The 16,828-nt window shown below is 47.5% G+C and overlaps 2 protein-coding genes across 4 annotated transcripts in view; both read left to right on the forward strand.

The window, feature by feature from the left end:
• Positions 1-7,868, forward strand: part of LOC112224302 (synaptopodin 2-like protein) — an 11,143-nt gene extending 3,275 nt beyond the window's left edge. Inside the window, exons 3-5 of the mRNA XM_042306001.1 lie at positions 1-186; positions 278-726; positions 3,690-7,868. The exon at positions 1-186 is cut by the window's left edge and continues 90 nt beyond it. Of these exons, the coding sequence (XP_042161935.1) occupies positions 1-186; positions 278-726; positions 3,690-6,454 (3,400 nt within the window). The 3' untranslated portion in view covers positions 6,455-7,868. The remainder of the gene's footprint in view (positions 187-277; positions 727-3,689) is intronic.
• Positions 7,869-9,788: 1,920 nt separating this feature from the next.
• On the forward strand, positions 9,789-16,082 carry LOC112224766 (myozenin-1-like). Of its 3 annotated transcripts, none has more exons than XM_042305856.1 (6): positions 9,789-10,010; positions 12,117-12,206; positions 14,265-14,431; positions 14,513-14,588; positions 15,412-15,595; positions 15,764-16,082. In XM_042305856.1, exons 2-6 carry the CDS (start codon positions 12,125-12,127, stop codon positions 15,993-15,995), a joined length of 741 nt encoding a protein of 246 aa, XP_042161790.1. In that variant the 5' UTR covers positions 9,789-10,010; positions 12,117-12,124; the 3' UTR covers positions 15,996-16,082. The 3 variants fall into 3 exon arrangements, with proteins under 3 accessions (XP_042161790.1, XP_042161791.1, XP_042161792.1); XM_042305857.1 differs by having other exon boundaries at positions 15,415-15,595; XM_042305858.1 differs by having other exon boundaries at positions 14,516-14,588.
• Positions 16,083-16,828: the final 746 nt, after the last annotated feature.

Below are 16,828 nucleotides of genomic sequence, written 5' to 3' on the forward strand. Positions count from 1 at the left end.
CTCCCCCACTGACGGGCCAGCCTGCCTCACCATCACCTCCCCCCCTGACAGCGAGGCCTACTATGGAGAGACGGACAGTGACGCGGACACACACACACACACACACCGCCGCCAGCGACGCACACCTCCGCACACGCGCTCTCCAGGCCGCCAGCAGCAGGAGGAGGAGACCTCGGAGTTGAGCGGGTACGAGACAATAATCATCCCCAACCTTGTTTCCTGGTTTGTGCTATGACAGCTTGACCTATCCAATCCCTCTCTCTCTCTCTTCCTCCAGGTATGAGAGCGCTCCAGATGGAGGGGTTTCCCTGCAGGGGCCCTGGGAGCAACTACCCACATTTGGAAATGGTGTGACCCAACAGTGGGAGCAACCAACAGGATTGGGAACAGGGGGGTTTCAACCTGGAGTACCACGCAGGGAGGTGGTCTACCAACCCCAACCCCCCCAGTCCCAGCCAGAGTGGACCCACCCAGCCCAGCACGTCCCACATCCTGAGCAGGGGGAGCCGACGGGGGGAAGAGAGGCGGAGGGAGAGGGAGACAGTGGTTTCCAGGAGGCAGGGTTGTGTGTGGGTCTGGCCTGCTCACCCCTGGTGTCTCCAGAGCGAGCTAAAGGAGCCATGATGCTGGGCTCCAGCCGACAGATGGTTCCCATGGTGGGCGCCCAGCTAACCCCACTCAGTGATGATCTATCTACTACGTACAAGGACAAGGCCAGGCAAGCCAGTGAGTGCACTATACCAGATACCCTACACACTATACACACTACCGCCAACACGTGAACAATTCAGCTGCTTTGAACGGTCTCCGTGAAGCCTGTGGATTGTCTGAGTGTTACGGGTGTGTGGGCGTAAAGGTGTCTGAGCTGTGATAGGACTCCCTCTGGTGTTGTTCTGCTGTAGGTTCAGCCTCTCACCTTGTGGTCAGCTAGGAGGGGGTTGTTAGAGAGAGAGAGAGAGGGAGGGAGGGAGAGAGAGGGAGGAAGGGAAGAGAGGAACAGATATTTCCAGTTGCTGTCTATCCTATGAATCAAAGCCTTCATCTCCTATTTTCATCTCCTATTTCTGCCCCTTCGTCTCTCCAGTCGGTATTCTAAGCCCTGGTCTCTTCCAGAGTATTTATAGTTGGGCAGCTAGCATTCCCATCTGGCGTTGATGGACACACGGACACAACTGACCTCACATTTAGTGATCCACACAGCTGAATGTGCAATGGGGGAGGGGGCAGCATACATGATCAATGAGATATACCCTATTTATATGATCAATGAGATATACCCTATTTATATGATCAATGAGATATACCCTATTTATATGATCAATGAGATATACCCTATTTATATGATCAATGAGATATACCCTATTTATATGATCAATGATATATACCCTATTTATATGATCAATGATATATACCCTATTTATATGATCAATGATATATACCCTATTTATATGATCAATGATACAGTATATACCCTATTTATATGATCAATGATACAGTATATACCCTATTTATATGATCAATGATACAGTATATACCCTATTTATATGATCAATGAGATATACCCTATTTATATGATCAATGAGATATACCCTATTTATATGATCAATGATATATACCCTATTTATATGATCAATGATATATACCCTATTTATATGTTCAATGATATATACCCTATTTATATGATCAATGAGATATACCCTATTTATATGATCAATGATATATACCCTATTTATATGATCAATGATATATACCCTATTTATATGATCAATGAGATATACCCTATTTATATGATCAATGATATATACCCTATTTATATGATCAATGATACATATACCCTATTTATATGATCAATGATACATATACCCTATTTATTTGAATCTGTAAATAAGGTTTCAAGGATACTTCATGTGAAAACAACATTCTTCCCATGAAGCTAGACATACTGCATGTCTGACCTGCATAGATGACTACATGAATGTCTCACAACTGTCTACCTCACCCTGAACTATAGCAGTTGGTTTGGGACTCACAGATTTTCATCCCAAGCACGGTTTTAGACTGCTGAGCTAAAGCCTAGGCATTCGTTTGAGGCGCTCGTGCAAGTAGTCAGGTTTCAGGCAAGGTTACCTCTTGGACAGAGACAATAGTGGCAGACTGTTGATTGAGGGGACAAGTGACCTGCCCTTTCTCATAATACACACACAGCTAAGAGTAATGAGTAAGTTGTTCTTGACGACCTAGAACAACACACACACACACACCTTTTACAAGGTTGTTGTGCATATGTGAGGTGGATGTAGTAAGGTTGAGAACCCAATAGACTGTGTGTTTGTGTGTGTGTGTGTGTGTGTGTGTGTGTGTGTGTGTGTGTGTGTGTGTGTGTGTGTGTGTGTGTGTGTGTGTGTGTGTGTGTGTGTGTGTGTGTGTGTGTGTGTGTGTGTGTGTGTGTGTGTGTGCATGCGCGTGCTCAGACAGGTGTGCAAAGGACGTTCCCCCATAATGAAAGGGGGGGCCATGACTGAAAAAGGTTTGGTAAGTGCTGATCTAGCTACTGATTAGCACAAATACCGATGGGGAACCCCATGCTCCAGTCTATGTATTTATCGACACTATGCTGCATCAGCAGTACAGCAGCCTGATAATATCGACCAATATGTCGTTAGGCTCATTTCTGGACATTCATTTTGAAGTAAAAGTTGCCAGAACTAACTTTCTCACAGTCATTCTACAGACAAAACTGATTTGGATAGTTTTCCCAATTTTTGGCAAAAAACTCTGGATTGGGCAGACTGTGAAAACACAGCCTTAGAGTTAGACCAACAGTTCAAAAGTAATACGGACATTATTGGTATTTCCGATGAGATTGGGATATATTGACCAAATTATCATGAATATTTTGTATTTTCTCTGCAAAATTCACCAGGAACAAGCATTTTACAGCCATTTTTTAAAAAGTCTCCTGGGGGGGCATGTCCTTCGAACCCCCCTAGAAAGGTGTTGACCCCGGAACCCATTAACCCTGACCACCAAATATGTAACACAAAGTTACGCCCTTGCAGACAGGGATGTGGATACTGACAGACAGTCTAACAGGTCGCTGCTCAACTGGGGAGGAGGGGGAATTTAGAGCTTTGAGCCCCACCCCCCCCTCCCCCCAGCACACTCTCCTGTCTGTCAGGGTTGAGCCCCTCCCCACTTGTTGATGGTGTCACCTATCATGGTGTCGTCATGGAATTGAGTGACATTCCAGATGCTATGATGTCATTCTGTTGATCACAGACATAATTCTAACCAGACCTTTCTTATTCATTTCAGTTACTTATTTAATCAGGGGCATCATTTCAGCTAAACCTTGGGTACGGCAAAGTGACAGGGATTTCTTCAAAAAAGTGACTGCATTTACTTTGGGACAATGACTCCCATTGTTAGGGCGGAGACATGAGTATCTCATCATTCATTATAGATCTCTGCTCTATATGAAGCCAGACATACCAACAAATACCGCTAAACTGCATTTGCATTTTAATCTAGATTGGAATGATTTTAATCGCCTATTTTAAATCATTGGTGTTGAGCTATGACATGGCGACTGCCATACCCAATTGACACTCCTGTATTTAATCCTCTGTTCTCTCTTACTTGCTCTCCCTCTCCTCCCCCCTCCCCCCGCCCCTCCCCGTGTCTCCCAGAGCTGCAGAGAGGGGAGAGTGTGGTAGACAGGCAGGTGAAAGAGGCTCGTACTAAATGTCGTTCCATCGCCTCCCTGCTCACCGACGCTCCGTACTCCAACTCCAAAGGAGTTCTCATGTTCAAGAAGAGACGCCAGCGTGCCAAGAAGTTCACCCTCACCTGTTTCGGCCGCGCGGAGGGGGAGGTGGGTGCTGAGACTGGGGGAGAGACGGAGGGGGAGGTGGGTGCTGAGACTGGGGGAGAGACGGAGGGAGAGGAGGAGGGGAGTTCTTTCCCCTCGGGTTCAGAGGTGGATGAAGAGGGCTTCGCTGGAACCTTTGACCCCACCTGGGACAGCGGATACCTGGACCTGCTGGATAGGAGGAGCTCCGCCTGTCCGTCCACATATAACTCAAGGTCCCAAACACCAACCAATCAGAGCTCAGGGTTGGATTCCTCGGCTTATCAGAGCCCAGAGATTAATGTGTCAATCAATCAGGGCTCTGTGGCGAATGCCCCAGCCTATCAGAGCCCAGGGCTGGACTCCATTGCCTATCAGGGGAAAGAGACGGAGCAGTCTGAGCAGCAAAGGAAAAGGGTCACCCATGTCACCTATAACCCCGCCCCTAACCCCTCCCCGGCCGCAGGTTTGTCAAATGGGGGCCCTGTAGGGGTGAGTCGGGCCAGTGTGGTTCTGACCCCCCCCTCTCACACACCTAACCTCCAGCCTGACCTAAACCCTAACCCTAACCCGCCTGGAGGGATCCATAACCGCACGGCATGCCCCTTCACCTCAGGCCTCGCCCCATCTCGCCCTCCAGTCACCCCTGTCATCTTTCGACCCGTCCAGCCCACTCCTGCCGTAACTATGGTTTCCAAACCCACCGCGGCGGTATCCATGGTGACCATTGCCCCTCCTCGCCCTTCAGGGGGGCCCCAGGCAAGGAGAGCGGTCTCCAGTACCTCTCTCTATATCCCCCCTAGACCTGCTGCAGCCATCCTCTCTCCTACCTCTGCCCTCCCTTGTCCTCCGGTTCTATCTCCTCCCTCTCTGGCCTCAGCTCCCTTCTCTCTTACCTACACTCCCTCTCAACCTTTCATTCCTCCCTCTGTCTATACTGCCACCTTCTCTTCCTCTTCTGCCCCCTATTCTCTTCCGAATCATCCTCCTCAACCCACCCAACACTTCTGCTCCTTGACTGCTCCTCAACCTTTCTCTCCACCTCCTCCTGCCCCCACTCAACACTTCTCTGCTCCTCCTCGACAACCTTTCTCCCCTCCTCCTGACGCCCCAGTCTATCCATCCTCTGCTGTGGCTGCCCAGTCCTTCTCTGCTCCTCCTTCTATTAATCAATCCTTCCCTCCTTCCTATCCCACACCTTACTCTCACCCACCCCCCCTTGCTCAGACCCAACCCCCTCCTCCCCTGACCTTCAACCCCTATGTTGCCACTGCGACCCCCTCCACGGCCCAGCCCCCATCCTCTGATTCACTGTCCTCCCGTGAGCAGCGTATCGCCGTCCCCGCCTCCAGAACAGGCATACTGGCGGAGGCACGTCGTCGCAGCAACAAGAAGCCAATGTTCCGTCCATCTGTGGAGAACAAGAAAGACGTGTCTCCCAACCCGGCCCTGCTCGAACTGCTCCAAAACCCGGATGCACCAACCAGGATGGGTCCACGCCCCGGTTCCGGTCCCGGCTCCATGGGGCCTAGTGGAGGAGTGGGAGGTGTGGAGACTGGAGGTGAGTCTGGCCCTGAAGAGGACTGGTTGAGGCTGGGGGCCGAGGCCTGTAACTTCATGCAGGCCCGGAGAGGCCCCAAGCCCCCTCCTGTGGCCCCTAAAACGCAGGGCCCTCCACAGGTACCCCAGTTAGCAGGGAAGGGGGGTCAGCTGTTCGCCCGTAGACAGAGCAGGATGGATCGCTATGTGGTGGAGAGCACCCCCTCCTCACCCCAACCCTCTCCCGGCCACCCCCGCCAGCCCTCTCCCACCCTCTCCCTCCCCTCTCAATTCAGATACTCCTCCAGCTGCAGAGCCCCCCCTCCCATCAGCTACAACCCCCTCCTCTCCCCCTCCTGCCCTCCCCAGGCCCAGCGCCAGAGGGCGGGGGTAGCAGGGCAGGGTGCGAGACCAGCGGGGCATAAAGCCGCTCCTGGGGGTCAGAAGGCTCAAGGCATCAAGGCTTTGGACTTTATGAGTCGCCAGCCCTACCAGCTAAACTCCTCCCTCTTCAGTTACGGGGGCGGGATTCCCCAGCAAGCACAGGCCTATCAACAGCAGCCGCGCATGATGGGCGGCTCCTACGGGCCCATCAAGACGCCACGTGTGTATGAGATCAAGCGCTTCTCCACGCCACCTCCCACAGGCCCCTCCCCTACGATCATTGTCCCACGGTCAGCGACCACACTGGGAGAACCGCTGTGGAAGTCTGATGTCATTTCTCCTCTGCCCACAGCCACTCCCTGCTACCAATCCGCCTCTAACACCCCCTACCAGCCTCAGCCCCAGTGGGTCCCTCCTCCTCCAGCCCCCAACGCCCCCCTCCCTCAGCTCCCTAGCTTCCCCTCTGCCCATGTCCCTAACCCTCACTCCTACCCCTCCGAGCCCCACGCCCCTCAACAGGGTAACAGGCAGTTTAAGAGTGCCCCTGATCTCAGTCCTCTTGTCCACACCCCACCTTGCCCCGCCTCCACCAAGCCCTCCAGAGTTCCTCGCCCCAGATTCAGCACCTGTAACCTGGGTCTGCAACCCAGTGTCTGGCGCCCCGGATCCACCACGCACTGAGATTGCAGGTCATGGATTGGCACGAAACGACAAGAATATAAATCCCCCCACATTCTGTTGATTTAGTTTTTTGGTCTTTGTCACGTCTAAGAAGATGTTATTATGGTGCATTGCAGGCTTTTATTGATTTCTTGTTTGGGCACTATTGCAACTCTTGGATCACACCACCCATTTCATAATTTGACCACCTCTGTTTCTCTTCGTAAAAAATATTGTTTGATGTATAATTGATACACGTTGTTGATATAGTTGATATGTATGCATATATGAATGTAAAATAAGTATTTAATGACAATCAGAAAGATAAAAAGTGATCTAAAATGAGAACGACATGGAGAGGGAGAGAGAATGGGACACGATGTGAAGTTGAATAAAGTTTATTTAAAGCGATGGGGTCCACAGAATAAAGGTAAAGAATGAAATTGAGTGATAAACTGATACATGGAGGATGTGCTAAAGACAAGCCTGTGGACGAGAGAGTGATGGAGGATGGAGAGGAGAGATAGATTAGTGGAGAGATAGACTGGAGGACACATAGATTATAGGAGATATAGACTGGAGGACAGATAGATTAGAGGAGAGATAGATTAGAGGAGATAGATTAGAGGAGAGATAGATTGGAGGAGAGATAGATTAGAGGAGAGAGATTAGAGGAGATAGATTAGAGGAGAGATAGACTGGAGGACAGATAGATTAGAGGACAGATAGATTAGAGGAGAGAGACTGGAGGACAGCTAGATTAGAGGAGAGATCGACTGGAGGACAGATAGATTAGAGGAGAGAGATTAGAGGAGAGATAGATTAGAGGAGAGATAGACTGGAGGACAGATAGATTAGAGGACAGATAGACTGGAGGACAGATAGATTAGAGGACAAATAGATTAGAGGAGAGGAAATAAGAGTCCTCTCTAAGAGACAAACTGTTCGGTAATATGCTGATCTGTTAAAGACTAGGATGGACTATATGCCTGCGGTGTGCTGCCATTGTGGCTTTAACTCGGGGGGGCTAACACAGTCTCGTGGAGCGATGACGGGCACCGGTTCAAACCCCAGTTGGTCACATAAAGGCCTGAATCTGAAATAGAGATCTGACTCCGTTACAACTATATTGTACTTATTATTGTCATGATTATTGTGATTATATTCTTATTCTGAATATTATAAAATAGCCCGTTTTTTTGGGGGGGGTGGGTCTTCATGTGATTGTGTCAGAGTATTGCACAGTAGTACATCAGGATGCATTTGTTAGATGTTTTCCCCACTTCATAAAGTGCACCCTTTTATTGTTATAAGGAGGGGTGGAAGGGACGGGAGGTAGGAGGTTGTGGTGATGATTTGTCTGATTGTTGATATGCGAGCTGTTAAAAGTTGTTATTCTGTGCTACAGAGAAATAAAACTAGACGTGAAACTCTCCGTCTGTCTGTCTGTCTCTACCTATGTCACTGACATCATGCCACCGTCGCGGACTCCGAAGTCTTGCTCCCAGACAAACTAAACAGCTTCTTTGCTCGCTTTGAGGACAATACAGTGCCACCAACACAGCCCGCTACCAAAACCTGCGGGCTCTCCTTCACCGCAGCCAACATGAGTAAAACATTTAAACGTGTTAACCCTCGCAAGGCTGCTGACCCAGATGGCATCCCTAGCTGTGTCCTCAGAGCATGCGCAGACCAGCTGGCTGGTGTGTTTACGGACATATTCAATCAATCAATGCTGTTCCCACATGCTTCAAGAGGGCCACCATTGTTCCTGTTCCCAAGAAAGCTAAGGCAACTGAGCTAAACGACTACTGCCCCGTAGCACTCACTTCCGTCATCATGAAGTGCTTTGAGAGACTAGTCAAGGACCATATCACCTCCACCCTACCTGACACCCTAGACCCACTCCAATTTGCTTACCGCCCCAATAGGTCCACAGACGACGCAATCACAATCACACTGCACACTGCCCTAACCCATCTGGACAAGAGGAATACCTATGTAAGAATGCTGTTCATCGACTACAGCTCAGCATTTAACACCATAGTACCCTCCAAACTCGTTATTAAGCTTGAGACCCTGGGTCTCGACCCCGTCCTGTGTAACTGGGTACTGGACTTTCTGACAGGATGCCCCCAGGTGGTGAGGGTAGAAAACAACATCTCCACCCCGCTGATCCTCAACACTGGGGCCCCACAAGGGTGCGTTCTCAACCCTCTCCTGTACTCCCTGTTCACCCATGACTGCGTGGCCATGCACTCTTCCAACTCAATCATCAACTTTGCAGACGACACTACAGTGGTGGGCTTGATTACCAACAACGACGAGACGGCCTACAGGGAGGAGGTGAGGGCCCTCAGAGTGTTTTGTCAGGAAAATAACCTCACACTCACACTCAGCTTCTATCTCAAGGCCACCAGACTGCTAAACAGCCATCACTAACACTGAGTGGCTGCTGCCAACATACTGACTCAAATCTCTAGCCACTTAATAATTAAAAATGGGATGTAATAAATGTATCACTAGTCACTTTAAACAATGTCACTTTATATGTTTACATACCCTACATTACTCATATCATGTGAATATACTGTACTCTATACCATCTACTGCATCTTGCCTATGCCATTCGGCCATCGCTCATCCATATATTTATATGTACATATTCTTATTCATCCCTTTACATGTTTGTATAAGGTAGTTGTTGTGAAATTGTTAGATTACTTGTTAGATATTACTGCATGGTCGGAACTAGAAGCACAAGCATTTCCCTACACTCACATTAACATCTGCTAGCCATGTGTATGTAACCAATAAAATTTGATTTGATTTTGAATATGAAGGACTGGGTAAGAGTTGTACTCGTGGTAATAACTGGTACTGAACTCAGTCTTGTGGCTCCCTTGGCGTTAGGCCCTTTTTGAATCTTCATACGCTAACTATCACGAGCGCCCCTCCTATTTTTAGTCCTGTTGATCTCCAGTCATCTGGTTGAGTGCTGAGTGCTGGACTCTAAACACTGATACATTTTACAATGTTATTAGAGTAAAGACATCAGAAGAATAATTTCGCTCTCTATCTTCCCCCCTCACTCTCTAACTTCCCCCCTCACTCTCTATGTCCCTCTCTATGTCCCCCCTCTCGCTCTCTATGTCCCCCCCACTCTCTATGCCCCCCACTCTCTATGTCCCTCTCTATGTCCCCCCTCTCGCTCTCTATGTCCCAGTCTCCCCCACTCTCTGTGTCTATAAAATAAATCTCTCTCTCTCTCTCTCCCTCTCTCTCTCTCTCTCTCTCTCTCTCTCACTCTCTCGCTCTCTCTTCTGGTCTATACATAGACCTCAGGAGCATCTGAGAGATAGTATCAGTCTCCTCGTAGAGCCTTAAGAAGCTCCTAGCCCCCCTGAGCCCTTAACCTCCAACCACCCACCCAGGCCTCCATAGCCCAGCTCCTTACTGTGCTAGGGTTTCACTCCCTCTTGGGTGTAGAGGAGGGGAGGCACTTGGACACTCTCTTGAATACTTTCAACTCTTCTCCTTCTTCCCTTCTTCTCTAATTCCTGAGGATTCTACTGAGGTAAGGCTGAGTTTGTGACATCGCTGCCCACGCAATCCCACACACACACACAAGCAGTACATGTCTGTGGCTTATGTTGTTGTGATAATAGAGAAATGAAGCAGGACTGATGATACAGGTCTAAATGTCACCAGGGTAGGGACAAGCTACCAGGCAGGGAGCGAATTGAGCGAAATACCAATTGGAAGGTTGATTGAACATGGGTTTATGCCATGCAGGGCCTCCACTGTGCTAGGCTGTGCTGTGCCAGGCAGAGATGTCCCCGTCAGTGTGAATCATGTGTCATCCACCATATGGCAGCATATCATATATCACATCATAAAATGAATGAATAAATGTATCAATGGCATCGTTTCAACTCACATCGGCTAGTAGCTGTATGGATCATGCAACGCTGGCAGACTGATAAGCTCTTCAACACTTACTCGATACACCTTTGACAGCCCCATGTTAAATCACCGGGTACTAAGTTGAATGACTACATGGTCAGTGAATGCAAACTATGCCGTTTGGCCTGCTTGTTCCCGAAACCATTCCCATTCCATGTCCATCAGACCAGAGTGAGTTAGAAATGTGAGGTTGATGGGCGGCAGGTAGCCTAGTGGTTAAGAGCGTTGGACCAGTAACTGAAAGGTCGCTGGTTTGAATCCCCAGCTGACTAGGTGAACATTTCGTCTATATAACCCCAATTCCTCCTGTAAATAGCTCTGGATAAAAGCGGAGTGAGCGGAGTGTTTTGGGATTTGGGATGTTTGGGAATGTGCTGACTGACTATGTTTGTTGTCCTCCGGTGAGATTTATCTGCAGCTAAATCAGGAATAGTGAGCGGGACAGGAGTCCCTTCTGCTTGGGGTAACCAGACATACAGGCTCACGTTCTCCTGAAGTTGGGGGACTTTTCCCAGCGCTAACTCAGCAGGAGCTCCATAAGCCTGGCGTTCTCCCACCTCAGTGGGAGCAATATTTAAATGTTGACCTGTAATTGATTGTCTTTATTGTGTACAATATAGGCAATCCATTTTATATACAGTACCAGTCAAAAGTTCGGACACAGCTACTCATAGAAGGGTTTTTCTTTACTTTTACTATTTTCTACATTGTAGAATAATAGTGAAGACATCAAAACTATGAAATAACACATATGGAATCATGTAGTAACTAAAAAAGTGTTAAACAAATCAAAATGTATTTTATATGTGAGATTCTTAAAAGTAGCCACCAGTTGCTTTGATGACAGCTTTGCACGGTCTTGGCATTCTCGCAACCAGCTTCACGAGGAATGCTTTTCCAACAGTCTTGAAGGAGTTCCCACATATGCTGAGAGCTTGTTGGCTGCTTTTCCTTCACTATGCGGTCCAACTCATCCCAAACCTTCTCAATTGGGTTGAGGTCAGGTCATTGGGTTGAGGCCACTTCATCACTCTCCTTCTTGGTCAAATAGTTTGACATACATTTTAGAGTGAAAAATCTTAGTCTCAGCATTACTCTGTCACCGTGGAATTGCCCTGTGTGTGTGTGTGTGTGTGTGTGTGTGTGTGTGTGTGTGTGTGTGTGTGTGTTGTGTGTGTGTGTGTTTGTGTGTGTGTTTGTGTGTGTGTGTGTGTGTGTGTGTCTGTGTGAGTGTGTGTGTGTGTGTGTGTGTTTGTGTGTGTTTGTGTGTGTGTGTGTGTGTGTGTGTGTGTGTGTGTGTGTGTGTGTGTGTGTGTGTGTGTGTGTGTGTGTGTGTGTGTGTGTGTGTGTGTGTGTGTGTGAGTGGTGACAGTAGCACTCAACAGAGCTGCTGTGGAACATGTAGTAATAATAGCTACAGGGTGTTGGATTCCAGCAGGAGCTTCAATTACAGCAGATTAAATCAATTACACCAACTACAGTATGGAATATAGACCCACAGGCCAAGAGCATCAAAGTAATGGTTCCCTAGACACCTCAAAACCTTTCCTTTTCGGGTCAGTCATGTATCATCATCATCATCATCATCATCATCATCATCATCATCATCATCATCATCATCATCATTATCATTATCAGTCTGATTGGGATTGGTGGATGTCACCGATCGCTCTGTGATTGGCTGTTGATTTGAACTGTGTATTTCTGATTGGTGCAGACTCTAGCATGCCTCTCTCAACTCCCGCCCCCCCAAAGAGGAAGAAGGCCAACAAGATCATTACTGATCTGACCAACATCACCCAGGACGGTATGCGCACACACACGCACACACACCCACACACATGCGCGCACACACACCCACACACACCCACGCGCACACACACACACAGACCACACACACACAGTCCTGATTTACAAGGTACTGCAAGCTACAGCTCTCAGCACAGGATTGCTTTGCCAGCTCCCAGCTTTGTGTGTGTGTGTGTGTGTGTGTGTGTGTGTGTGTGTGTGTGTGTGTGTGTGTGTGTGTGTGTGTGTGTGTGTGTGTGTATGTGTGTGTGTGTGTGTGTGTGTGTGTGTGTGTGTGTGTGTGCGTGTGTGTGTGTGTATATATTGTGTGGCTGGGCTCCAGGTGTTATGAGTGATATCAGAGAGTGTGTAGCAGATGACGAGGAGAACGTTTTACGGGGAGGAGAGCAGACCAGCCAGCCATCTGTAAAACATATTTGACACTTTTATCAGAGAGAGAGAGAGAGAGAGAGAGAAAGAGATGTAGGGAATAGGGAGAGAGAGAGAGAGAGAGAGAGAGAGAGAGAGAGAGAGAGAGAGAGAGCGAAAGAGATATAGGGAATAGGGAGAGAGAGAGAGAATGAGATATAGGGAATAGGGAGAGAGAGAGAGAGAGAGAGAGAGAGAGAGAGAGAGAGAGAGATAGAAGGAAAGAAAGAAAGAGATATAGGGAATAGGGAGTAAGAGAGAGAGAGAGAGAGAGAGAGAGAGAGAGAGAGAGAGAAAGAAATATAGGGAATTGGGGGAGAGAGAGAAAGATATATAGGGAATAGGGAGAGAGAAAAAAATATATAGGGAATAGGGAGAGAGAGAGAGAGAGAAAGAGATATAGGGAATAGGGAGAGAGAGAGAGAGAGAGAGAGAAAGAGATATTGGGAATAGGGAGAGAGAGAGAGAGAGAGAGAGAGAGAGAGAGAAAGTGATATAGGGAATAGGGAGAGAGAGAGAGAAAGAGATATAGGGAATAGGAAGAGAGAGAGAGAGAGAGAAAGAGATATAGGGAATAGGGAGAGAGAGAGAGAAAGAGATATAGGGAATAGGGAGAGAGAGAGAAAGAGATATTGGGAATAGGGAGAGAGAGAGAGAGAGAGAGAGAGAGAGAGAGAGAGAGAGAGAGAGAGAGAGAGAGAGAGAGAAATAGATATAGGGAATAGGGATAGAGAGAGAAAGAGATATTGGGAATAGGGATAGAGAGAGAGAGAGAGAGAGAGAGAGGGGAGAGAGAAAAGAAAGAAAGAGATATAGGGAATAGGGAGAGAGAGAAAAGATATATAAGGAGAGAGAGAGAGAGAGAAAAGAGATATAGGGAATAGGGAGAGAGAGAGAGAAAGAGATATAGGGAATAGGGAGAGAGAGAGAGAAAAGAGATATAGGGAATAGGGAGAGAGAGAGAGAGAGAAAGAGATATAGGGAATAGGGAGAGAGAGAGAGAAATATATATAGGGAATAGGGAGAGAGAGAGAAATATATATAGGGAATAGGGAGAGAGAGAGAAAGAGATATTGGGAATAGGGAGAGAGAGAGAGAGAGAGAGAGAAATAGATATAGGGAATAGGGAGAGAGAGGGAGAGAGAGATATATGGAATAGAGAGAGAGAGAGAGAGAGAGAGAGAGAGAGAGAAAGAGAATAGGGAGAGAGAGAGAGAAAAAGAGATACAGGGAATAGGGAGAGAGAGAGAAAAAGAGATATAGGGAATAGGGAGAGAGAGAGAGAGAGAGAGAGAGAGAGAGAAGGACCATGTAACATTTGAATACTTCCACCTTGCTCTCATATTGGTCAAGTTGACATTTTCGCCATGTTGTTCGCAGCTATCTGCACTTTCAGAGCAACCGTGCTTAGGAGTTGGGAGTTTAGACTAGAGGATGGAGTTAGTGGTGATATGGGTCTGGGAAGAGAATATTGATTGATAATTGAGTGGATTAAAATAGCCCGTTTCCAGTGCTCAATTCACTTTACATAGTAAAGGTGGGACTGTGATGCTTTGTGAACTTAGCATTGGAATCAATGCAATCAGGGATATGTAAATGACAGTACATGTCATCTCATTCAATGACATTGTGTTTCCCCCTTCTACAGATGAAGAATCGGACCCCGAGGCATCAGAGTTGGATCTGGGCACCAAGATCAAGACTCCTAAAGACACCATGCTGGAGGAATTGTCTCTTATGACCAACAAGGGATCCAAGATGTTCAGGAGGAGACAACAGAGGGTGGAGCGCTTCATTGTCACCAACGAGAATATGGTGGGGAGAGGGGGGGTGTAAGTGTACATGTGTGTGTGTGAGTGTGCTGATCTGGCTGTGTGTGTGTCCTGTCTCCTCTAGCAGAATCTCCAGAGCCTAGTTCCGTCCCTGGGTTGTGAAATGATAGCCCCGCCACCCGAGCCTGAACCTGAGCACGGTAGGACTATGCACTTCTAGGACTTCTCAATTAGTTCCATTGTACCAAGCTGTACTGAACAGAAATATGAACGCGACATTCAACAATTGAAAAGATTTGAACCATTTTACAGTTCATAGAAGGAAATCAGTTCATTTAAATAAATTCATTAGGCCCGAATCTATGGCTTTCACATGACTGGGTAGGGGTGCAGTCAGGCCCAACCAATCAGAATGAGGCTGGCGTGGTTACACGTGCTCTGCGGTTGAGAGGCCTGTTGGATGTACTGCCAAATTCTCTAAAACAATGTTGGAGGTGGCTTATGGTAGAGAAATTAACATTAAATGATCTTGCAACAACTCTGCTGGACATTCCTGCATTCAGCATGCCAATTGCACTCTCCCTCAAAACTTGAGACATTGTGTTGTGTGACAAAACTGCATATTTCCGAGTGGCCTTTTATTGTCCCCAGCACAAAGTGCACCTGTGTAATGATCATGCTGTTTAATCAGCTTGTTGATATGCCACACCTGTCATGGATTATCTTGGCAGAGGAGAAATGCTCACTAACCGGGATGTAAACAAATTTGTGCACAAAATTTGAGAGAAAAAGCTTTTTGTGCGTTTGGACAATTTCTGGGATCTTTTATTTCAGCTCATGAAGAATGTGACCAACACTTTACATGTTGCGTTTATATTTTTGTTCCGTAAAAATCAAGCACACCTCAAGTATGTAAAACTATTAGACATTCATATGTATTGAAGCGTGTTCTGATGTCAACACCAGGGAAACTTACACACAAGCGAAAACAGTAAGATGATGTCATGTTTGTCTCCCCCACAGTAGAGGAGGAGGTGTTGGATAAGGAGGCGGAGAAAGAGAAGAGGAGGCAGCAGTATGTGCGTACTTATGTGTCTCCATGGGAACGGGCCATGAGGGGAGACGAGTCTCTGACTGCCACCATGCACCACTGCATGGCAGGACCACACCCCCCCCACGAAATGCCCAAGTTTAAGAGCTTCAACAGGTAACGCACACACATTCACACCAACACACATATGCACACAAACACGCGCGCACATAAACACCTGTCGAAAATAACCCGATTCAAGACCTTCAGCAGGTTACTGCTGATGCTTTTCTTACCATGTAGACATGTATTTTGTACGTTATGATATTAATATTTGATTGACAGGTCGGCCCTGCCCTATGGCGGCTCCGAGAAGGCGAGAGGCCACATGACCTTCGAGCCTCCTGAGATCCCATTTGAGCTGGAGCCTCTCCCTTCCCTGCAGGCAGACATTAGGTCCCGCCCCTCGTTCAACCGCACCCCCATCGGTTGGGTGTGCAACCCGGAGGACAACTCACACATCCACAAGCAGTTGGACGACATGCTGCCCTTCGACGGAGAGACGGACAATCTGTAGACACACACACACACACGCAAACGCACACACAAACACACACACACACACACACACACACACACACACACACACACACACACACACACACACACACACACACACACACACACACACACACACACACTGATATACTATAGACACACTGATGTAGGCACACACTGATGTACTATAGACACACACTGATGTAGACACACTGATGTAGACACACACTGATGTAGACACACACTGATGTAGACACACACTGATGTACTGTAGACACACACTGATGTACTGTAGACACACACTGATGTAGACACACACTGATGTACTGTAGACACACACTGATGTAGACACACACTGATGTACTGTAGACACACACTGATGTAGACACACACTGATGTACTGTAGACACACACTGATGTAGACACACACTGATGTAGACACACACTGATGTAGACACACACTGATGTACTGTAGACACACACTGATGTAGACACACTGATGTACTGTAGACACACACTGATGTAGACACACACTGATGTAGACACACACTGATGTACACACACTGATGTACTGTAGACACACACTGATGTAGACACACTGATGTACTGTAGACACACACTGACGTAGACACACACTGATGTAGACACACTGATGTACTGTAGACACACACTGATGTAGACACACTGATGTACTGTAGACACACACTGATGTACTGTAGACACACACTGATGTACTGTAGACACACACTGACGTAGACACACACTGATGTACTGTAGACACACACTGACGTAGACACACACTGATGTAGACACACTGATGTAGACACACTGATGTACTGTAGACACACACTG

This window comes from Oncorhynchus tshawytscha, linkage group LG25, assembly GCF_018296145.1.
Source record: "Oncorhynchus tshawytscha isolate Ot180627B linkage group LG25, Otsh_v2.0, whole genome shotgun sequence".
In the NCBI taxonomy this organism is placed as follows: domain Eukaryota; kingdom Metazoa; phylum Chordata; class Actinopteri; order Salmoniformes; family Salmonidae; genus Oncorhynchus; species Oncorhynchus tshawytscha.